General features: G+C 48.8%; 2 protein-coding genes across 5 annotated transcripts; one reads left to right on the top strand and one right to left on the bottom strand.

Moving 5' to 3' along the window:
• The first annotated feature begins 989 nt into the window (after positions 1-989).
• Positions 990-22102, top strand: AIF1 (allograft inflammatory factor 1). 2 transcript variants are annotated; one of them, XM_040644861.1, is made up of 7 exons: positions 990-1149; positions 1533-1634; positions 20631-20692; positions 20780-20846; positions 21201-21242; positions 21432-21594; positions 21899-22102. In XM_040644861.1, the coding sequence occupies exons 1-7, from the start codon at positions 1140-1142 to the stop codon at positions 21981-21983; spliced, it is 531 nt and encodes a 176-aa protein (XP_040500795.1). In that variant the 5' UTR covers positions 990-1139; the 3' UTR covers positions 21984-22102. The 2 variants fall into 2 exon arrangements, with proteins under 2 accessions (XP_040500795.1, XP_008710127.1); XM_008711905.2 differs by lacking the exons at positions 990-1149; positions 1533-1634 and adding an exon at positions 20296-20454.
• On the bottom strand, positions 3050-8243 carry NCR3 (natural cytotoxicity triggering receptor 3). Of its 3 annotated transcripts, none has more exons than XM_040644858.1 (5): positions 7622-8243; positions 5077-5163; positions 3536-3880; positions 3292-3399; positions 3050-3175 (listed from the first exon to the last, which is right to left on the bottom strand). In XM_040644858.1, exons 2-5 carry the CDS (start codon positions 5117-5119, stop codon positions 3123-3125), a joined length of 549 nt encoding a protein of 182 aa, XP_040500792.1. In that variant the 5' UTR covers positions 5120-5163; positions 7622-8243; the 3' UTR covers positions 3050-3122. The 3 variants fall into 3 exon arrangements, with proteins under 3 accessions (XP_040500792.1, XP_040500793.1, XP_040500794.1); XM_040644859.1 differs by having other exon boundaries at positions 5077-5149; XM_040644860.1 differs by lacking the exon at positions 7622-8243 and adding an exon at positions 5469-5486.
• Positions 22103-22804: the final 702 nt, after the last annotated feature.

Genomic DNA, 22804 nt, shown 5'->3' with positions numbered 1-22804 from the left:
AGAATGTTTGAAGTGGCAACACCTCTCCACCCAGGCAGCTCCAGGCAGTCTGGAGTCTGTCTGTCCGCAGGCCACGGGCTCTGGATAAGCTGGGAGAGAGCAAGAACCCTGGTGGGGAAAACGGGGTGGGGAGGGGCAGTCACACCCCACAGTGAGGGGAAGCTGAGATGATGGAGAGAGAATGGTTTTGGGGTTCCCTGAGCCTTGGAGGCATCTGCTGTTCAGCCTCTGTCTCTGCTCCCCAAAGAATTAAATACAATCCACTCTGCCCCCACTTCCCCTCATGGCGACCACAGGTCCTCCTCTCGGCCTGTGTTTCTGCTCCCCCACCCACCCACACACACACCCCAAGCATTCCTCTTGAGCCCAGGAGGGTCCCAGTTTCCAGACCCTGGTCAGTGCAGCTGGCTCTGGTGGCGTGAAGTCGGTGACACCCCTCGTTGCCCTCAAACAGGAACCAGTGGTTGCAGGGCAGGAAGTGCCTGAAGGGAAGTTATGGGGCCCAGAAACTCCTCCATGCCCCACTTCGGCCCCAGCAGTATCTGTCCGTGGGAAGTAGCTCCCCACACCAGCCAAGCAGGGCCCTGCTTCCCAGAGTGGCTCTGGGCTGAGGGAGGGGCCCTGGCTGCCAGGTAGCACTGGACACCACCCTCCCTGTGTTTCACTGGTCCACACACACACTGGAAACCCTGGTTCCTCCTCCTCCGTCAGCCCCTCACCACAACCTAGAACTACCCAGTGCTGGAGAGGCCCCTATGAACCACCTAGAAAGCCTAGGGCAGAGGAAAGGGGGTATGCTCAGGAGCTCTGGGGTTCAAGGCCAGCTCTGCCACTTCTAGGCTGGACCTCCTTGTAAGAGTCTGGACTTGAGTCTCAGGGTCCTCACCAGGGAAACGGGCACCATAGTACCCTCCGTTGTGGGGATTAGCGATGACGAAGGGAATGTGCCCGGGGCAGAGTTGGCACATCAGTGGGGCTCCTCAGCTCTGGAACGGTTGTAACACAGGGCCCCGCACTTTACAGATGAGGAACTGGAGGCACGTGACTTGGCTCAGGCCAGTTAGCCTCGCAGAGCAGGGCTAGGTTTCCTGACCTCCAGGTCAGTCTTCAGTGCTCGACCTAATGGCAGCTTGTAAGGAATGGAAAGAGGTAAGGTAACCCTCTGCACAGGGAGGGTGGGGGGTGTACAGGGAACAGAGGATAGAAAGCAGTATATGTGCATTCTTGAGTAGATGGCCAGGGGACAGCTGGTGTGGGTGGGCAAGGGACCTCCTGGGGAGACCCAGAGACAGCAGGGATGGCGGTGGGAAGACCCTGAGGGGTGAGAGGTCGTGGGTATGAGTGAGTAACTGGTGAGAGATGGGCACCTCTCGTAGGAGGTCAGGTAACCCGATCTGGGGTGAGGAAGCTGAGTATGTTTTTCTGCCTCTAAAACTGCTGGAGAGCCCGCCTGTGATGCCTATGGCCAACCAGGAGGATGGGGTAAGCCGAAGGGGAAATGGGTCCCTGATACCTACCCCTTTTCCCTGCAGGTCTATGCCCTTACCTATATGGCGGGAGCTTGGGGCTGGGGGGGCTCCTGCTCCTGGCTGTGGTCATTGTGTCAGCCTGTCTGTGTCGGCTCCATCGGAAAGGTGAGCCCCATCGCCCACAGCAATGCCCCGGGTCAGCACACCCACACCCTTTCCTACTGCTTTCCCGGAAGTCCCCATCAGTTCCCACCCTCCCTGGGAGAGGAAGGTGCGAGAGAGGAGAGTGTCCGAACAGAGAGGCCGCGGCCGTGTGCTGTGGGAACCACAGAGATGTCAGCAAGGGAGGAAACCCCCTCTGGGGTGGGGGCAGTGCGAGGACAGGGTCTGCTGAACTGATTCTTTTCTTCCAGTGAGGAGGCTGGAGAGGAGCTGGGTGAGTCTGGGGGCTGGGAAACAGGTGATGGGGGCAAGAGGAGGCTGAGGGCTGAGGCGGGTGGAGGCAAGAGAAGCAAGGGAAAGCTGGGGCATGAGAGAGCTGGAGAGGAGGAGAAAAAAGAGGCAGAAAGAGAGAAGTAAGAATGAGAAGAGCTGAGAGAAATGGTGTAGAGAAAGGAAAAAGGAATAAGACAGGAGAAAGAGAGGAAGAAACTAGAGAGACAGAGAGAGAGAAACGGAGAGCTCGAGAGACACAGGGTAAGAGAAAGAGAGGGAGAGTAAGAGCAACAGAGACCCAGGGAGAAGAGGCAACGAGAGAAGAGTGCAGGGGCTCAGGCCGGTGGAGACAGAGGGCAGGGGGCGCTGAGAAGGCGGTGAGGTACAGGGGGGTGGGCAGCAGTGCGCAGGAAGGACCGGGGGAGGGGGACCCCCTGGAGACCTCCCAATAGCACCTTCTCCCCGGCCCCAGGCCCAGCTCTCGGAGCAAGAGCAACACTACGCATCTCTGTTGCCCCTGCCCTGCAGCGAGAGGCCCTACCTCAGCCGCAGGGAAGGTGCCAACGAGGACCCCAGCACCGACTATGCCTGCATTGCCAAGAACTAAGCCACTGGCGCTCCCCCAGTTGCCCCCCTGAACCCAGGCGGACCCTGTGGTCTACCCAGTAAAAACCGTGTCTCACCACCTTCCATGTCTCAAGCTTCTCAGTCCAACTCAACTCTGTCCCATTCAACAGGGCCACCGTCAAAACTTAAGCGACTTATCTTCCCACCCGTTCTGGGGTCGAGTAGTGATTTCTCAGGTGAAGAAGGGTGTTGAGGAACCCAAGCTCCTCTGAAGGCCAGAAAGAGTACACACACGGGCCTGGCTGGAATGGGGAGTTGACACGGAGGGCTCATCAGATGTGATGCTCCCCATTTCTCAGCAGAATCCACCTCGTCCTCCTGCACCCCAGACAGGTGGAGGTGCTGAGCCCTGGGATGGTGATGGGAGGGGACTCCAGGCGCAGTTACTGGGAAGCTCGCTTCTTGGACCCTTCCAGGCCCGGCTTGGTAGAAGGGAGAGTTAAGAGTCGGGGGACCCCGGAGATGGGCATACTGGGAGTACCTGGAGAATGGAAAAGCAAGTACATGAGACTCTTAAGTAGGCATTAGCAGCAGGGCAGAGGAGGATTTATTGGGGTCTCTTGAAGAGAGTTGGATGCCTGGGGTCTGGAATCACTCATCAGAGGCCGTCTGAGAAGTGGCAGCGTGTTCCAGGTGACGGTGGCCTGCAGGAGAGACGACAGGAGTTGCTCGTTGCTGGGCGCCGCAGCCCTCCTCTTGCTGCCCTCTGTCTCCCCCTCCTCCAGCTCTCTTCCACCGCTGCCCTGGCCCCCTTCCTTACATTTGCCTTGGTAATAGACGGTGCTGCCCATGGCCACACAGATAAAGCTGAAGGCATAGAGTCCAGCCCGAAGGAGGAGGACTGTGCTGGCCCCTAGCCGAGGAGGTCCTGCATGGGGGCGGTAGAAGGAAGGGGGGAAGGGGGCCTAAGGAAGAAGCAGGCCCAGGCCCAGGGAGGGACAGAGAGCAGGGGGCCTCAGGGAAAGACTCCCAGCTTCCAGGAAGAGTGGGGCCTCCCATCTCACCTTTCTCTACCAACAGCAGAGTCCCATTCCCTGTCCCAACACCTAGGCCCAGCACCTCCACCCTGCACACGTAGACTCCAGCATCATAGTCTTGGGTGTCCCAGATGTGCAGCTCAGCCTGATGGTCACAGAGGAAACGGGAAGAGGAAAGAGGGGCCAGGCGGCCCCTGAACTCTGGGGTCCCATTCCTCACTTCCTTCCCTGGGGCCACCTTGTCCCGGTACCACGTGACAGAGCCAATGGCCAATTTCCCTCGGCTGGCATTGAAGGAGCAGGGCAAGAAGGCAGAGGTGCCCTCCTGGGTACGAATCTCAGGGGGCTGGAACACCCAGAGAGCACAGGATCCTGGCAGGCAGAGAGAAGAGCCAGAGAAACACCTCCCCAGTTACAATATAGAGAAAGGAGAAGAGAGCTCGCAGTAGAATATCCCAGCTCCCCCACCACGGAGAACCCAGAGGAACAAGCATTTTGCTACCTCATGAAACCCCTTCCTCTCCACCAGCCTCATTTCTTAACATTGCTTATTAAATAGTTTTTCAAATCCTTTCCTATACCAACTCTCATCCTCACCCCATCCCATCATTCTCCAGCTACATTCACTAGTAGTGTCTTGCTGAAACTTAACCTGTCCCATTGAAATTGGAGCTAATGAGTGTGGCTGCCTCGTACCTAATAATTAAGTCTATTATTCCAGGTATTATTTTCACACAGTACACCACCCTTGCTACTTTGTTTTCTGTTAAAGAGCATTAACTAATGAAGGTGAAGACATAGCAATAATTGATTGAAATCCTTCTTTAACTCAACCAAATTGATGAATTAAAGCAATTAGTAAAATCTCCTATCAGATTCTCCAGTTCGTGAAATTTACCCGCCGTGCTTCCATTTCAGTGGTTCTCAAGCTTGAGAGCACATCAGAATCACCCGAGTGTCTATTAAAACAGATTCCCGGGCCCGACCCCCCCCCCCCAAGTTTTTTACTCAGCGGGTTTAGCGTAGGGCCTGCGAATTTGCCCCAGGTTCCCAGCTGAGGCTAAAGCTGCAGGTCTGGAGTCTGCACTGCATTTAGTTCATGGATAGGGCTGATAGTTAACGTCTCTCGGTTAGTTAAAATCAGTTTCACTAAGAAGCTTCCATTTGAGTTAATTAGGACTCTCAAACTCCTAATTACATCCAGACCCGAGATAATAAGCCTTGTTTAATAGGCTTATTAAGCTCATCAAATTAAAAATGACCCGTTCAAAAAAATTCACCTCTTCCTCCCTTCAAGCCCTTTACCCTGGTTCTTCAACTTTATCTTCCTGGGATGTGGCTGAGAAGAAAGGACCGCTGAGATGGAAGTTGGGGTGTGACCCTCCCAGTGGGCAACATGGAGAAATGGAGGGAACTGTGAACTGGGGGTTTCCACGTTGCTTTCGCTTCCAGAGGACCCCACCTGCGCCCACTCTCCTTTCCTGGCCACTCCCCTCAGGCTTCAATGTCAGCCTCTCCCATCCTCACTCTTCCCAACCCCTCAGGGTTCTGGGAGAAAGCCCTCTCACCTGGATGGACCATGGTAAAGATGAGCAACAGCATCCGGGTCATGTCAGAGGCTGTTCCAGTTGGCAAGGGGACCTGAGAAGTAAGGTCTGGGTGGAGGAAGAACAACCTACTGCTTGTGGCCAGGCCTTTGGTCACCAGAGGCAGGTGCGGAGCTTCCTATGGCACACAGGACTCACACATCACTTATCGAGAACCTCAGCTGTCTGGGACCTCAGGCACCCCATGCATGCCTCCCTGAGGAGAGAGGATGCTGCTAAGGGCAGTATCTGGGTCATTAGGAGGCGGGGACAACACATGGTCAAGTGGCCCAAGTTTTTTGAGGGGGAGGGTAGGGCTGAGATGACAGCTCACACTAGGGCGGGTGGGTGAGACCAGGATGTGGTTCCCCTACCTCCTGAGGTTCAAGAAGACTAACCCTTTACCCAGAATTAGCCTCCAGGCGCCCTCCTGGGCCCAGAGCTAACCGACTCCCCTCTCTCTTGGCTCAGCAGTGCCCAGGCCCACCCCATCTGTTGCCTTGCCTTTAGGCTGGCCCGCCCCCAGGACTGCTCTAGAAATTCTATCATGGAGGGGATTAGGAGAAGCAAGCTGATTGGTGGTGGTAGCAGGCGGTTGCTAGGGACTTTGTTTGGAAGCTCATTTGCATAGCAATCGACCTATTTTACTTAGATCGCTTTGACTTGGGTGGTTTGGCCGAGCGAAAGCAACGGCTGGAGGGGTCTGGACTCATTCATATTCAGATCTCCGTTAAAGGAATATACCTCTCGCTGAGGTCTGCTCTACTCATTGTGTTCTGCAAGTACTTGTCGCCCACTGGTAAACCCACTCATCTATTATTTTATTCACTGTTTAGCTAGCATTTCTTGAGAAACTACCAAGTGCCCCTTCCATGAAAAATATTCTTACGGACACAAAGGAAAGACTTTGAGTTCGTGACTCCACGGCTATACAGGGATTGGTACAAGAATACGCCACCCATTCCTGTACATGCGTCACACCTGCACGAGACAGCACAGCACACAGAAGGGGAGGATTACACGAACAATGCCAGGGGAGGCATGCGGCCAGCCCTCACCGCACAGTTCTCTCTGGCTCCTTTTATATTACTGCATCTTTTTCCCTGTGTGTCCCTGTTTCTAGCTCTGTCTCACAGTGTGAAATTCCCATTCTTCACTGCAGTGATCTAAAGTTTTGCTTTGGACAAGCAGCAATGTCATGGTTAAGAATGCTGGCTTGGAGTCAGCCTGGCTTCAAATGCCAGCTCCTTCACAAACTAGTTGTGAGATCTTGAACAAATTATTTAACCTCTCCGAACCACCTACACAAGCACACGCACCGCATCATCTGGGGAGGACTGACTCAGCCGGCCTCCATCCTCTGACCGGAGGGTGTGGAACGGACGTGCCATGGCGAGGCAAGGGCTGCCCCCTGGTGGTCAACGCAGCACGGGGCGACCTGAGACCCCGATGGGTGGTTTTTCCCCGAATGGGCCTTCATTCCAGCCTCTGCCTAGTCCCTCACCTCGCATCGTCCGATCAACAGCCCATGTCCATCCCAAAGAGTCAATGTGGAGGTAACTGTCTCTTCTACTCAACTATGAGAAGCCCAAAGTTTGAGGAGGGAGTAGAGATCATCACCAGTGGAGTGGGGTGTAGGGCTGAACTGGCCTGAAGATAAAGCTCTTTACTCTCACGGTACACACACAGGACGCTGCTCCACGCCCCAGGACAATGTGTCTCAGCAGTGAAGTCAGCCTAAGTTGGAGTCCTGGTTCCACTACTCACACATCTGTGAGATGAGAACAACATCTGTCAATTTCCAGACTTCACTGTACTGGATGTTCAGTGTGTGTTAGCCCCCAGTGCCTCCCCAGTCCGGGGCCAGGATGGCAATTGTTAGAGCTGTGCCTGAACTCAGGGATTCCTTGCTCTCTCCATCTCTTGTCTCTACCTAAGATTTCCAATATCCAAAAATGTTGTGGATTCCAAAGATTGTACTTGGATTTTTTTAAGTCCATCTAGAAGAGGGGTGCTTGGGTGGGTCAGTCGTTAAGAGTCTGCCTTCGTCTCAGGTCATGATCCCCGGGTCCTGGGATCGAGCCCCGCATCAGGCTGCCTGCTCAGTGAGCCTGCTCTTCCCTCTCCCTCTGCCTGTTGCTCTCCCTGCTTGTGCTCTTTCTCTCTGTCAAATAAATAAATAAAACCTTAAAAAAAAAAGTCCATCTAGAATAAATCCTGGCATATCTGTAGGTTCAGGGACCGTTTTCAATAGCTCTGAGACTCTGGGGAACTTTAACCTGCAGGATGGGAACTGCTGCACTAATCAGCCCAAGGATGGACTTTTTCAAAAGAAATTTTTACCGGGGACTCAAGAGGAAGGGCAACAAATAAAGAAGTTGTGAAGTGGCTGTGCACCCGTCTTGGGTCTAACTTCTTTATTTATTTATTTTGAAACCAACTTTTTATTTTTTTAAAGATTTTATTTTTAATTAATCTTTACACCCAACATGGGGCTTGAACTCACAACCCCGTGATCAAGACTCACCTGCTCCACCACTGAGCGGGCCAGGTACCCCTCTGGTCTAACTTCTTCAACACCTCACCGTGGGATGCCTTGAGGGTGGTCAGAGCTCAGAGCAGGAAAAGAGGCGAAGAAGGCCCAGAAGGAACTCTGGAATCCCAGCCCAGTGATCCCATCTTATCAGGGGTTTCCTCCTGTGTTGTTAGTGGTGAGATGTGGGTGACTTCTCCTCTGGCCAAGTCCTTATAAACATTTTCAACGAATTAGGGGCCCCCACGTTCCACTTTCAGTCTCTAACCACAGCTTCTCCTCTGAGGCTCACGCATCGGACCTCACCACCTTCCGCCCCCTTGCCGTCACGGTCTAATCTCCCTCACACTCACCAAGAGCAGGCGGCTAACTCTCCAGCTTCCTCTGTAGTTCAACATCTGCCATCTCTCTGGGAGACTTCATGTCTGCATAAATGATATTTTTAAACACTGAAATATAATTATATACAGCAAGATGCAGATCTTTTTTTTAAAAAAAGTCTTTAAGTGCACAGATCTTAAATACACAGTTCAATGTTCTCTGGCAAATCTACACACCCCTGTAAACAACACTGCAAGTGAGATACAGATCATTTCTATCACTCTAGAAAATTCCCCCATGCCTCTTTTTGGTCAGTCCCTTTCCCCTCCCAGAAGCAACCGCTGATTTATACCCCTATAAATGCATACCCCTATATTATACCTCTATTCTTGAACTTGTAATCACATAGTATACACTCCTGTATCCAGCTTCTTTCATTCTGTGTAACGTCTGTGAGACTCATCTCTTGTTGTGTGTATCAGTAGCTTGTTCCTTTTTTTTTCTTTTTTTTTGCTGAGTGGTATTCCATAAAATGGAGGTACCACAGTTTATCCACTCACCGGCTGATGTACAAGTGGGTTGCATGAACGTTCTCGTACACACCTTACAAATGATTTTTCTTTTTTCTTTCTTTCTTTTTTTTTTTTTTTTTAGAGAGAGAGTGTGCGCGAGGGGTGGGGAGGGGCAGAGGGAGAGAATCTTCAGCAGACTCCGTGCTGAGCACAGAGCCCGGCTCAGGACTCGATCCCACGACCCTGAGATCATGGTCTGAGCCGAAATCAAGAGTCAGATGCTCAACCGACTGAGCCACCCAGGTGCCCCAATAAATGATTGTTCAATACACTGATTTCACAGTTGCTTTACCTGGTCTACTTCAACCATCACCTTGCTTCCACATGGCCTAAACCTTAGGCCATGTCACCACGGAAGTTGCTCCACTTTGGAACCTTACCGCCCCTTTCCCAGAGAAATAAAAGCAACTGGGCCTGAGTCCCTCCAGACTCCTGTACCCTGTACATGTGCTTTCACATGATTCGGCTGTTGGCAGACTTTTGGGTTCTTTCTCTCTCACTTTCATTCAACAAATGCGAACATCTACCATGGGCTTACCTAGGCAATCCTGTTGTAGCCAGTTTTAACTACTGCTTATTCTCTGTCCAGACTGCAGTCTATATCTCCATGTCCGTCTACACCTTCACCTGAGGCCTCTTTCTTGGGGTCCAAGTCTGGACTATCTGGCTGTCCTCTAGACATCTCCTCCAGAGTGTTCCACAGGCATTTCAAAATCATCAGCTTCAGCCTCCTAGTCCCCATCTCAGTGCATGGAAGCACAATCCACCCATCAGTTAAGGCAAAAACCTGGGATTTATATTTTTCTGTCTTCTCCCTCAATTCCCCCATGCAAATAATCTCTAAGTCTTGTCCATTCTGCCTCGAAAATATCTCAAGTATCTTTCCACCTGTTAATTGTCGCTGCTAGTTAAGGCCCTCGTCATCTCAGGATGAAATAGCTTCTCTGATGGACGGTGTGGTTTCTTCTCAACATCCATTCCATACCTCCCACTCCAAGTGTTGTGGCTCATCCATCCATTCAACAATGGTTTTACTCCCACATGCTGACATTCTGCCTCCCTCTCCCCTTCTATCTTTCTTCACCTCTCCCCTTCTCTCTCCTATCTCCCACATCTCTGTCCACGACTCTTTCCTCTCACCATCTTTATTCATATCATTTGTTTCTTCCCTAAGTCTCTACCCACACCCCACATCTGTCCACACATCTTTACCCCCTCCCCCACATCCAGCTGCTTGTTCACTAGTTCATTCATTCAACAAATATTTGATGAGCACCTTCTGTATGCCAGGCACCTCTCTCTCCATCCCTCTCTTTCTTCCCCCATTTCTCTCCACATCTCTTTCTGCCTCCCCATCTTTCCCTACATTTTCCCAGCACATCTCTTTCTCCCAACCCATCTCTCATTCTCTTTCTCCTCCATTTCTCTCTGGATGGGAGAATGAGTCAAGGCTGGCAAGGCACTTGCCCTCTTCCTCTGGGCGCTGATCGCTCCTTTCCTGAGAAGCTTTCCCGGACTCCACCAAGGCTGGCTGGGACCACTCCCAGCTGCCCTCAGATTCTCTGTGCCAGGTTCTTTACTGAAAAAAACAACAAAAAAAATTAATCTAAAATATTAAAGGAAAACTTTAACTCACATCCATCAGAAACTGGTAAATCAAACAGGCAATTACGAAAGACAAAGAATAGTGAAACCAGATAGTTAACAAGCTTGATCTAAGGGAAATATGTAAAATCTTAGAAAAACTAGAAAATATGCATTCTTTTCAGGTACAACATAGACATTTAGAAAAAAGAATCAAAATTATATAGAATACAATTGCTGACCAAAAGCCATGACAATTTAAGAGCAGTAACAAAGAATATTTATTATATGCTTGGAAAAAATTTTAGATGTTTTCTAATGTATTTTGAAACTTTAGAAACTTACCTCTAAATAATTCAAATGTTAAAGAAAATATAATAATAGAATTTAAAATATTTTGAACTGAACAATAGTAAAAATCCTGCCTGTTTAAACTGTTGAGAGCTCCTTGCTCTGCGGGGAGCCTGCTTCTCCCTCTGCCTCCCCCCCCCCTTCATGCTCTCTCTCTCTCTCAAATAAATAAATAAATCTTAAAAAAAAAAAAGAGGGGGCGCCTGGGTGGCTCAGATGGTTAAGCATCTGCCTTCAGGGGTCCCTGGGTGGCTCAGCCCTTAAGCGTCTGCCTTCAGCTCAGGTCATGATCCCAGGGTCCTGGGATCCAGCCCCGCGTTGGGCTCCCTGCTTGGTGGGAAGCCTGCTTCTCCCTCTCACAATCCCCTTACTTGTGTTCCCTCTCTCGCTGTCTCTCTCTGTCAAATAAATCAATAAAATCTTAAAAAAAAAAAGAAGTATCTGCCTTCAGCTCAGGTCATGATCTCCAGGTGCTGGGATCAAGCCCTCGGTCTGGCACCCAGCTCAGCAGGGAGTCTGCTTCTCCCTCTCCCTCTGCCTCTCCCCCTGCTTGTACTCTCTCTGCCTCTCTTTCTCTCTCTCTCATGAATAAATAAAATCCTTAAAATAAATAAATAAAAGAAAAAAGAGAAAGAAAAAGTTTGAAAGTCATTGAGTTGGACAGGTATTTCAAGAAATTAGAAAAAGAGGGGTGCCTGGGTGGCTCAGTCACTTGAGTGTCTGCCTTCGGGTGAGGTCATGATCCCGGAGTCCTGAGATGGAGTCTTGCATCGGCCTCCTTGCTCAGCAGGGAGGCTGCTTCTCCCTCTGGCTGCTGCTCCGTGCTGCTCTCACACATGTGTGCGTGCATGCGCTCTCTCTCTCTCTCTCTGATAGGTAGATAGATAGATAGATAAATAAATAAATAAATAAATAAATAAATAAATAAATAAGGTATTTAAAAAAAAGAAATTAGAAAAAGAGCACAGAGTAATCATAAAAAATTAAGGAGGAAAATAATAAAGATATTTTTAGAAATTAATGAAATAAAAAAGAAACAATAGAGCAGGAAACGTTTTTAAGTATTTATTACATATTTACAGAGACTAGTAATATTAAAAATCTCTGACCAAATTGATTATGCAAAAAGGAAAAGGGGAGAAAAGGCAAACACACACAAAAATAAATAATTTAAAGGGAATATAATGTCAGATACAGTAAATATTTACAGCACAAATTTTGATAAGATGAATAATTTTCTTTTTTTAAGATTTTATTTTTTTATTTACGAGAGAGGGAGAGAATGAGTGGGGAGAGGGACAGAGGGAGAGGGAGAAGCAGGCTCCCTGCTGAACAGGGAGCCCCAAGCAGGGCTCCATCACAGGACCCCAGGATCAGGACTTAGCCAAAGGCGGACAGTTAACCGACTGAGCCACCCAGGTGCCCCAAGATGAATAATTTTCTAGAAAAATATATGACCACAGTGACTAAAGAAAAAATGAAAAGCCTGATATACCTATAACCACTAAAGAAATTCAATCAGTTGTTTAAAATTTAGCCATCAATGGAGTGCCTGGCTGGCTCAGTTGGAAGAGCACATGATTCTTTTTTTCTTTTTTTTAAGATTTTATTTTATTATTTATTTGACAGAGATAGAGACAGCCAGCGAGAGAGGGAACACAAGCAGGGGGAGTGGGAGAGGAAGAAGCAGGCTCATAGCGGAGGAGCCTGATGTGGGGCTTGATCCCAGAATGCCGGGATCACGCCCTGAGCCGAAGGCAGACGCTTAACCGCTGTGCCACCCAGGCGCCCCAGAGCACATGATTCTTGATCTCAGGGTCTTGAGTTCAAGCCCCACATCAGGCGTAGAGATTACTTAAATAAATAAATAAACTTAGAAAAAAATTAGCCATCAAAAAAAAATCACCAAGCCCAGGTAGTAATGAAACCTTTAAGACAGATCATTCCAATCATATAAAGATTGTTCTAGTGATCTAGAAACAGGAAAAGTTTCTCAACTTATTTCATGAGATTAATGTAATCTCGATACAAAAGGCAGGTAAGGGCAATCTGAGAAAGTAAAAATTATGAAACAATTTCACTCATGAACATAGATGTGAGAAAAAAAAGACCTTAATAAAAATATTAACAGGGGTGCTTGGATGGCTCAGATGGCTAAGCGTCTGCCTTCAGCTCAGGTCATGATCCCAGGATCCTGGGATGGAATCCTGCATCAGGCTTCCTGCTCAGCGGGGGGTCTGCATCTCCCTCTGTCTCTGCCCCTCCCCCTTGCTCGCACCCTCTCTCTCTCTCTCTTGCAAATAAATAAAATCTTTTTAAAAAAGAGAAAGAGGAAAATATTTCACTACAGTCATTTATGATTTTAAAAATTACGAATGTGTGTCTTTATTCTCCCATGAAATTTAGTGTTCATTTTTGAAATAGTTTTGTAGTTTTCTTCTATAGCTTTTCTCCTGTTCCCATTCATACCCTTTCGTGATCCACCATCTGTTCACTGAGTACTTGCGTTTCTGATATATGTCCTTCCTTCGCTGCTAAAAGGCTACATCAAGTTTTGTTGCTTTTCAATTCATGATGGAATTTTGAGCTACCATTTCCATCAGCTTTTGGCAGTGTATTTCTGGTGTGTTGTCATCTGTCAGTAAATTGGGTTGCTCTTTTTTTTTTTTTAATTTAAATTCAATTTAGTTAACATACAGTGTATTATTAGTTTCAGAGGTTGAATTTAGTGATTCATCAGTTGTACATAACACCCAGTGCTCATTGTATCAGTGCCCTCCTTAATGCCCACCACCCAGTTACCCAAACCCCTCACCCACCTCCCCTCCAGCAACCCTGTTTGTTCCTTATAGTTAAGAGTCTCTTATGGTTTGCCTCCCTCTCTGCTTTTATCTTTTTTTATTTTTCCTTCCCTTCCCCTACGTTCATCTGTTTTGTTTCTTAATTCCACATATGAGTGAAATCATATGGTATTTGTCTTTCTCTCAGCATAATACTTATTTCCTTTAGCTTAATTCCCTCTAGTTCCATCCACGTCATTGCAAATGGCAAGATTTTGTGTTGCTCTTTTTTACCTTTTTCTCATAGTTAATCAAACAGAATCTCTGTTCATTTCTTTTTTTCTTTTTCTTCTTCTTTTTTAAAATAAACTCTAACAAACATGGGGCATGCTCTACCAACTGAGCCAGGCAGGTGTCTTTTTTTAATTTTTTTTTTTTTTAAGATTTCATTTATTTATTTGAGAGAGAGTGAGCGAGAGAGAAAACATGAGCACGGGAGCAGCAGAGGCATAGGGAGACGCAGACTCCCCGCTGAGAAGGGAGCCCAATGTGGGACTCAATCCCAGGGTCCTGGAATCATGACCTGAGCCCAAGGCAAACGCTTAACTGACTGAGCCGCCCAGGCGCCCCTTGCTAGGACTTTCTGAGACGTGCCACCTCTGGGTCCTTTTGGGCACTTCGAAACATTCTCTCTCCACCTGTACCAGTCCATGAATGCATTTGGTCAGCCCTGAGCTCAGCTTCTCCTTCTGGGGCTGAGGCCTTTCCTCCCAGGAGGGAATACTTGCTTTTTTTTTTTTTTTTTTTTTTAAGATTTTATTTATTTATTTGACAGAGAGACAGCGAGAGAGGGAACACGAGCAGGGGGAGTGGGAGAGGGAGAAGCAGGCTTCCCGCTGAGCAGGGAGCCCCATGCAGGGCCCGATCCCAGGATCCTGGGATTATGACCCCTGCAGCCAAAGGCAGACCCTTAAGGAAGGACCCACCCAGGCGCCCCAGAATATTTGCTTTTTTCAGAGCTGACACTTGGACCCTCCCTCTCTCCCTGATCTTCCCTGAGGCACTGCTGGGGACTGTTTGATGTGGAATCTGGGCACACAAACACTGAACTGGGAGTCTGTAGGTATGCTGTGTCTCCTAGCGTCAGTGAAAATGTAGCGTGCATGCCTCTGTGTGTGTGTGTGTGTGTGTGTGTGTGTGTGTGTGACCAATCTCCTTATTGCTGGATATGGTTTCCAGGAGACAAGAGGTGGAATTTAGGAGTAAACTGCAGCTATGCTTCCCTCAAAGCCCTACAAGGAGACGTGTTGTTGTTGTTTTTTTAAGATTTTATTTATTTATTTATTTTAAAGATTTTATTTATTTATTTATTTGTCGGAAGAGAGAGCGCACGCACAAGCTGGAGGAGCTTAAGCGGGCTTCCCACTGAGCAAGGAGCCCGATGCGGGACACAATCCCAGGACTCTGCGATCACGACCAGAGCCAAAGGCAGACACTTAACTGACTGAGCCACCCAGGTGCCTAAAAAGACATCCTACAAAAGAAAAGTCTCTCAACAAGGCCAATGCTTCTCCGCCTTGCTTCAGGGAGAGCATCTTGTTAACCAAGCTCCCGAGTCCGGTGCGCGCGTACACCAGGAAGCCCTTCTGCCCATTTACGGTGAGACATAAAGCTTCAGAAATCCATTTCTTCCCAGCCCCCTGCACTCACTTATATACACACGTATGCACACTGTATCAGTCCGAGTCCCAACAGGAAACAGCACCCTCAAATTAGGCTAATTTGAGGGCACCTGGGGGGTTCAGTCTGTTGGGCATCTGCCTTTGGCTCAGGTCATGATCCTGGAGTCCCAGGACTGAGCCCGCATGGGGCTCCCTGCTCAACAGGGAGTCTGCTTCTCCCTCTGCCCCTCCCCCCCACGCTCGTTCTCTCTCTCTCTCTTCCTCTCAAATAAATAAAGAAAATCTTTAAAAAAAATTTTTTTTTAATTAGGCTAACGTGAGGAGCTAGTTTATTTACAAAGGTGAGTGGAGTATAGCGGAATCCCAAGGGATATTGCCACCCCAGGTCCAAAGGAATGAGGCGAGAAAGAGATTACAGCAGGGATTCTTACTCATTTTGTATCACAGATGTCTTTGGCATTCTAGTAAAGCATAAAATAAAAATATATATATAACAAAGTAAACCAATCACATTGAATTCCGGTTACGAAAATAGTAATAAAAAGTTGTAAGAGAGGGGCACCTGGCTGGCTCAGTCAGACGAGCACACGACTCTTGATCTCAGGGTTGTGAGTTTGAGCCCCACGTTGGGTTAGAGATTACTAAAAATAACTAACTAACTAACTTCCAAAAAAAGTTGCAATAGAATAAATCATGTACTTTATTACCACATTATATAAAAGACAAAACATGTAAAGTACAGGCAAGGGGTGCTTGGGTGACTCAGTTGCTTAAGCGTCTGCCTTCGGCTCAGGTCATGATCCCAGGGTCCTGGGATTAAGCCCTGCACCCTGCTCCACGGGGAGCCTGCTTCTCCCTCTCCCTCTGCAGCTCCCCCTGCTTGTGCTAGCGTTTACTTTAAAAAAATTATAGAAGTGGATAAAGCTTTCTGTACTCAAATGGACAGTATTATTTACAATAATGGAAAAATAACTTCATTAGTGATATAGTTAGGGCGCCTGGCTGGCTCAGTCAGTAGAACGTTTGATTCTTGATCTCGGGGCCATGAATTTGAGCCCCGCCACGTGGGGGGTAGAGTTCACTTAAAACACAGGCATGTAGAAGTTAGATTTTAATAAATAAAGACACATCAGTGCGAACTATATTATTGCTTGGCTTGAACAAGAACTTTAAACGGGGGGGGCCCCCTGGCTGGCTTAGTTGGAAGAGCATGCAACTTTTGGTCTCAGGGCGGAGAGTTCGAGCCACACGTTGGGCACAGAGATCACTTAAATAAATAAACTTAAAAAAAAAAAAAAAGAACTTTAAACTGTGATGTGGTTTTTTACAAAAAACACATGTAATGTTGAATATGAGAAAAGGATGTACATTTTTTCCTTTCCAAGTTCATGGACCCCCTGACATCTCCTGGGCTACTGAAACCAGGAAAAAGAACTTTGCAGTGCAGGTCGCCTGCAGAGAGGCCTCTAAGTGCAGGTTTTGGCCAGCCTGAGGTGACCTCATGGGAAGGGAGCCAGAGGAACGGACACCCGCAGCTTAATGCCCTCCCTCCTGCTGTTTTCCTGCAGGCTCTCCAACAGCCAAAACCAGCCGGAAGCCAGAGGTGCCCTTGATGCGCTCTGTGCAGGTTAGCCTCCTGCGGCAGAGAGCAGAGTGGGAGAGGGAAAGTGGAGGGGTGAACAAGACACAGACACCAAGTTTTCTGGCCCATGTATGCTTTCCCCGTAAGCACACTCCGCGGGGCCTAATTCTAAGCAGCAGTGCTCCCCAAGGGCGTGGAATCATAACAAGGGCCCTTAGCAACACGGTGCGGGTTCCGTAGGGATTCTAATCTCATGGGGTTCTTCTAGCGGGTCATTTCTTGAGCCAGCTCAGCGTTGTCACCCTGACTGCTTGGCTGGACACTAACACCTCTGGCCTCCATGACTCCTCCTTTTCTTCTTCCTCCAAGGCTGACCAGCCCTATCACCCACTAACCCATGCTTAAACTACGCTGACACCTTCAGCGTGGGTTCAGCAAGCCCCACAGGCTCGGCAGGCTCCTTTGCTTTAGGGCAATGGCTCTCACACTTGACCACATATCAGAAGCACCTGAAGCACTTGTTAAAAAGCTATTGTCAGGGGCGCCTGGGTGGCACAGCGGTTGAGCATCTGCCTTCGGCTCAGGGTGTGATCCCGGCGTTATGGGATCGAGCCCCACATCAGGCTCCTCTGCTGTGAGCCTGTTTCTTCCTCTCCCGCTCCCCCTGCTTGTGTTCCCTCTCTCGCTGGCTGTCTCTATCTTTGTCGAATAAATAAATAAAATCTTAAGAAAAAAAAAAAGCTATTGTCAGGCCCCACCCCCAGAGTTTCTGATTCAGTAGGTCTGGGGTGAGGCCCAACCAGGTACATTTCTACCATGCTTCACATAATGCTGCTGGAAGGGCCACTCAGAGAGAGCCACTGTTTTAAGGAGCTTCTGCGTATCTCTGCTCAGATCTAGATTTTGCAGCCTGTCAGAGAGCTATCTACTTCCCTTATCTCTGTGTGTTCTCCTGGATTCCTCGAAGCTGCCTTCTAATGCACCCCCGCAGCCCCGTTCCCACCCTTGCCCAGAAGCCCCCCCTCCCCTTCACCCCTACCACAAGGAGCCAGCCTTCTCTATGACCGTGGGGGCTGAGCCCCTGAGCCTGGGTGGGCGATGTCTTCTTGTATGTCTGTTCTTCACAGTCTTTCCCCACGTCTGTGTTTAGGCTGGGTTTTGTTCTCCACCCTTTCGTCCTTCTAGATCCTCTTGCTCTTCACTTCTGTCCCGCGTCACAGCAGCTATCACTTTATCCCAGGAAGTTACTCTGAGCATCTAAACTCTATTCCACTATGGTAGTCTGCCAAACCATCCCTGATGGAAAGAACAGTCTGAGAGGCAGCCTCACCCCGAATACAGGCCAGAGCCTTCCCAATGGCCTGTAAGGCCCTACACAATCCGGCCTCATCTCCTGCCTGTTTTCCCTCATACACCTGGCTCCAGCTACACTGGCCATCCTGCTGCTTCACAAATACTCCAGATATCCAGACATGTTCTCACCTCCGGATCTTTGCACCTGCCTGAAACGCTCCTCTCTCATATAGCCACATGGCTTATTTCCATACCTTCTTGAAAATGTTTTTTAATATTTTATTTTTAAGTAATCTCTACACCCAGCATGGGGTTTGAATTTACAATCCCAAGATCAAAAGTCACATGCTGCACTGACTGAGCCAGCCAGATATCCCCCTACTTGAAATCTTTGCTCAAATATTTTCTCAGAGAAGCCTTTCTGATCACCTCCTCCAAAACTGCAGTCCAGGGTGCTTGGGTAGCTCAGTCGGTTAAGCATCTGACTTCAGCTCAGATCATGATCTCGGGGTCCTGGGATCAAGTCCCCCCACAGGTTCCCTGTTCAGCTTATCCCTCTCCTGATCCCTCTGCCCCGCCCCAGCTCATGCTCTCTCTCTCTCTCTCTCAAATAAATAAATAAAATATTTAAAAATAATTTAAAAAATCTAATTAAAACTGCAGTCTACCACAGCACTTCCTGTCCCCCTTCCCTACTTTGTTTTTCTGCATAGGTACTTGCCGCCTTTAATATGTTTATTATTTTTAGAATTTTTTAAGTAAACTCTATATCCAACATGGGGCTTGAACCCCAAGATCAAGAGTCACATGCTCCACTGACTGAGCCAGCCAGGCACCCCAATATGTTTGTTTTTATGGTCTGTCTTCTGCAGTTAGACTGTCCATGAGGACAAGAATTGACATTTGTTTGGGGCGCCTGGGTGGCTCAGTCGTTAAGCGTCTGCCTTCGGCTCAGGGCGTGATCACAGCGTCCTGGATCGAGCCCCATATTGGGCTCCTCTGCTGGGAGCCTGCTTCTTCCTCTCCCACTCCCCCTGCTTGGGTTCCCTCTCTCTCTGGCTGTCTCTCTCTCTGTCAAACAAATAAATAAAATCTTTTAAAAAAATTGACATTTGTTCGGATCACTGAGGTGGCATATAGTATGCACTTGATATTTCTTTGTGGAATGAATGTATGAATAAAGAAATGAATTCCCCCCACTAGGCACTGAGACCTGAGTGTATGGTTGCAGCTTTCTCTGAAAGGAGAGAGGCAGCTACAGCAAAGGGAAGTCCAGAATTCAGAGTTCACCCCAGTATCTCCCCCCCACCTGCATGGGTCAGGGAGAGGGCAGTGAGAAGTGAATACTCCCAGCTGCAGAAGGGGAAGTAAGGTGAAGGAGAGAGGAGAAGGGAAGGTGTCTCCATCGATGCTGGGGTAGAGTGGGTGGAGCTCTGCGTGGGGAGTTTGTTTTTATTTTATTTATGTATTTATTTAAGATGTATTTATTTGTTTGAGAGAGTGAGGGGGGAGGGGCAAAGAGAGAGAGAGAATCTCAAGTCTCTTTTAGCACACTCCCCACTGATCTGGGAGCCCCCTCCAGGGCTAGATCTCACAATCCTTAGAAACCAAGAGTCAATCAACCGACGGAACCACCCAGGCAGCCCTGGGTAGGGAGTTTGAACAAAAATGTCTCAGTGAGGGTAAGGGGCCAGGCTTACTTCCGCTGGAAGCAACTACCCATACAACGACAACAAAAAAGGAAAAAGGATACATGTGGGGGAAACATTTATTAGAGGCTACTTACCCACTCTATTGAACCCATGTGACTGGCACAGAATCACACACACACACACACACACGCGCTCCTAACGTTGGCTTCATGCCCTGGCTCTTGTGTCCACATATGCTGTCTCTAGCACCACTTTCAGTTCCTCCAAAGAATCTACTTAAATTCTTGAATTCCTGAGCTCTGCAGATTTCACTAAATATTTCAAGGGAGATAAGCTGAGGGGTTACATTGCACATCCTGAGGTGAACGAATACACTTCATGTGTTAGGCATTGCCATATTTCCAAGTGCCGCTGTGGAGCTGCCAGACTGGGGGTGAAGCTTCTCTCCCTTTCCGACCCTCCACCATCTTGCCATCCTTTTAGATCTGCCAGTAGCCTTCAGATTTTTCTCTCACCGACAGCATAGAAAAGTCCAGTCAGCCCTTCCTCGGCTGTGTATCCAAACCTGCGTGCCCAGACTCAGGACACACAACAAAATGCAAGCCTTAAGATTTATCTGACCCTCTGGACCTGTTCAAAGACCATTTATTTGTTCCTGAGAGTAACTACCCCTCCCCCACACCTCCAGTGGCTTCTTTCTTTCCTGCACAGACTGGGCTCTCCCTAAGAGGAATTTGGGAGAATGTTAGTTTCTCATCTCAATCCTAGAGCCACCAGTCCCTTCCTCCTAGGGTGCTCGCGTCAGCAGAAGCTGAGGGGGAAGTGAGGCCTGGGACTGGAGGAGGAGGGAATGAGGGGAAAGGGGAAGTTTAGGAGGGAGGCCTCAGAGGAGGCTGATGGCAGAGGAGAACCGGCAGACAGACAGAGCACCAGCTCGGTCTCTATCCACCTATCTACTGGTCTCTCCATCAACATCCGCTGAGCTATGAGCCAAACCAGGGATTTACAGGGTAGGGAAGGCAGAAGAGGCAGAGCCTAAAACGGGAGCAAGGAGATGGACAGACCTGGGCAGGGCTAGGAGGTGGTGAGCTGGCCTAGGAGGGCAGAATTGTGATGACCCAGGGCCGGTATGGGGAAAGAAGGGGAATGGAGCGGGGTAAGGAAACATTAACCTTTGTGCCCTCAGGAGGAAAATCCTTCGGGATGCTGAAGGCCCAGCAGGAAGCCAGACTTGAAGAAATCAACAAGGTAAAAGGAAGATCTAAGGGGGCAGGGCCTGGGGGGAGGGGCCCCTGGACCAAGGGACCTATCCTGGCTCTTGCTTTCTCCCCACAGCAATTCCTGGATGATCCCAAATATAGCAGTGACGACGATCTGCCCTCCAAACTGGAAACCTTCAAGAGTGAGGGGAAAACCGTAGGGGTAGAGGGGGAGTGGGGAGGGTAGGATTTCCTCAAGAACAGAGACGGACCGCAGAGACGCAGTCTACATGTGTGGTGGGAAAAAGGGAGGCTGCCTCTATTGTTCCCCCTGGTTGCAGTCTCTTTCCATGGGCTGCCCCTCTCAGCACCCTCCCAGGTTCCCTACACCTTAACAGGGCCCCTCAACCCAACCCGCACTTCCTCTGCCTGCCCCACCTCCCGCTTCCACATCTTCCCCACCTAGCGCTTGGCACCCTTCTCTCACTCCCCTGCCCTGCCCCTGCCTGGGACCCTCCAGCCAGCACTTACCCTATCTGCTTTCTCCCCTCACCCAGAGAAATACATGGAGTTTGACCTGAATGGAAACGGAGATATCGGTGAGAAAAGGGTGATGGCGGAGTGTGCAGACCCAGGAAGAGGGAGGTCTCTCCTGCCGTCCTCCCTTCCTGGTGGTTTGGGAGAGGGCCCAGCTACCAGAATAGGAGGGACTAGAATGGGAATGGGAAGGTGAAGACAGAGAGAGAGAGAGGGGCTCCCCTCTTCTCACCCCCTTCCTCTGCCTCTAGATATCATGTCCCTGAAGCGGATGCTGGAGAAACTTGGGGTCCCCAAGACCCACCTGGAGCTCAAGAAATTAATCAGGGAGGTGTCCGGCAGCTCTGGGGAAACTTTCAGCTACTCTGACTTCCTCAAGATGATGCTGGGCAAGAGATCTGCCATCCTAAAAATGTGAGGGTCCACTGCCAACCTTTCCTATGCTTACCCGTTTTCTCCTCAACCCTACCCCCATCCCCAGGCTCACCTGCACATTACTTAGCCTCCATTTCTTCTCTCCTTTGAGGGACACTTCCAAGTTCCTATCCCTATCCATTGTTCTGGTCCCTACAACCCCCAGCACAGCCAACCCTGCTCTTCTTTCTCTTCCTCCCACCATAATAACCCCTGTCGTCTTCCAGACTTTCACAGCAGCCTTAGATTTATTCTCTTGAGAAGACTGTCCCCTGATCCCTCTGTCTCTTCCTATCTCAACCAGGATCCTGATGTACGAGGAGAAAGCGAGAGAACAGGAGAAGCCAGCAGGTCCCCCAGCCAAGAAAAATATCTCTGAGTTGCCCTGATTTGTGCTAGGGTAGATGTGGTGGGATTGGTGGGGCTTCTAATGACCCCAACATGGAAAAAGGACACAGAATTGTGAGCCAGAGGTACACTAAATTAAATAAAACTATCCTTCTCCAGATCAAGTCAGCTTGGTCTCTGTTTGGGGGAAATTTTTTTTCCTGGGTTTGGGAAGAAGTGAAGCATCTTTGAGGGAAGGGCAGCAAAGATTTGCTCATATGAGCAATCCATCCACAATTCTGTAATGTGTCAACTACAACAGATGGTTTTGTGTTTCAAGGGAGATTCCAGATATATGATACCCTTGATCTCAAGGAATTTAGATGGGACAAAAGACATGTACAGACAAAAAAAATATCACCCAAGCCCATGGGGAAGAGCAAGGGTTATCTTCTTTTTTTTTTTTTAGATTTTACTTTTTAAAAGTAATCTCTACACCCAATGTGAGGTTCCAACTCACAACCCCAAGATCAAGAGTCACACGCTCTTTTGACTGAGCCAGCCAGGCGCCCCGAGCAACGATTATCTTGAACCAATGTTCTCCATCATTAGTCTTTGTTACCTAACAAATCACTAAGCCTCTCTGAGTCTTTCACCTGAAAGTGGGGATAGTATGATCTACCTCACAGCGCCCGACATATCATAAGCCCTCAGTAATGTTTAAAACTTGAATGGATGTGTGGATAGATGGATGGATAAAAGAACTGATGTTATTGAATAAAGGATTCACAAAACTATAACGTCTGATTAAAGTTAAGCATTAAATGAGTCATTGAGGTCTTTTTGGGGGACAAGCTGCAGAAACTGAGTCTAACGAAGGGAA

The sequence above is a fragment of the Ursus maritimus genome, unplaced genomic scaffold, assembly GCF_017311325.1.
Source record: "Ursus maritimus isolate PB19 unplaced genomic scaffold, ASM1731132v1 scaffold_30, whole genome shotgun sequence".
Taxonomy (NCBI): Eukaryota; Metazoa; Chordata; class Mammalia; order Carnivora; family Ursidae; genus Ursus; species Ursus maritimus.
The sequence above is the reverse complement of the archived record's forward strand: the minus strand, read 5'-3'. Positions and strand labels throughout refer to the sequence as shown.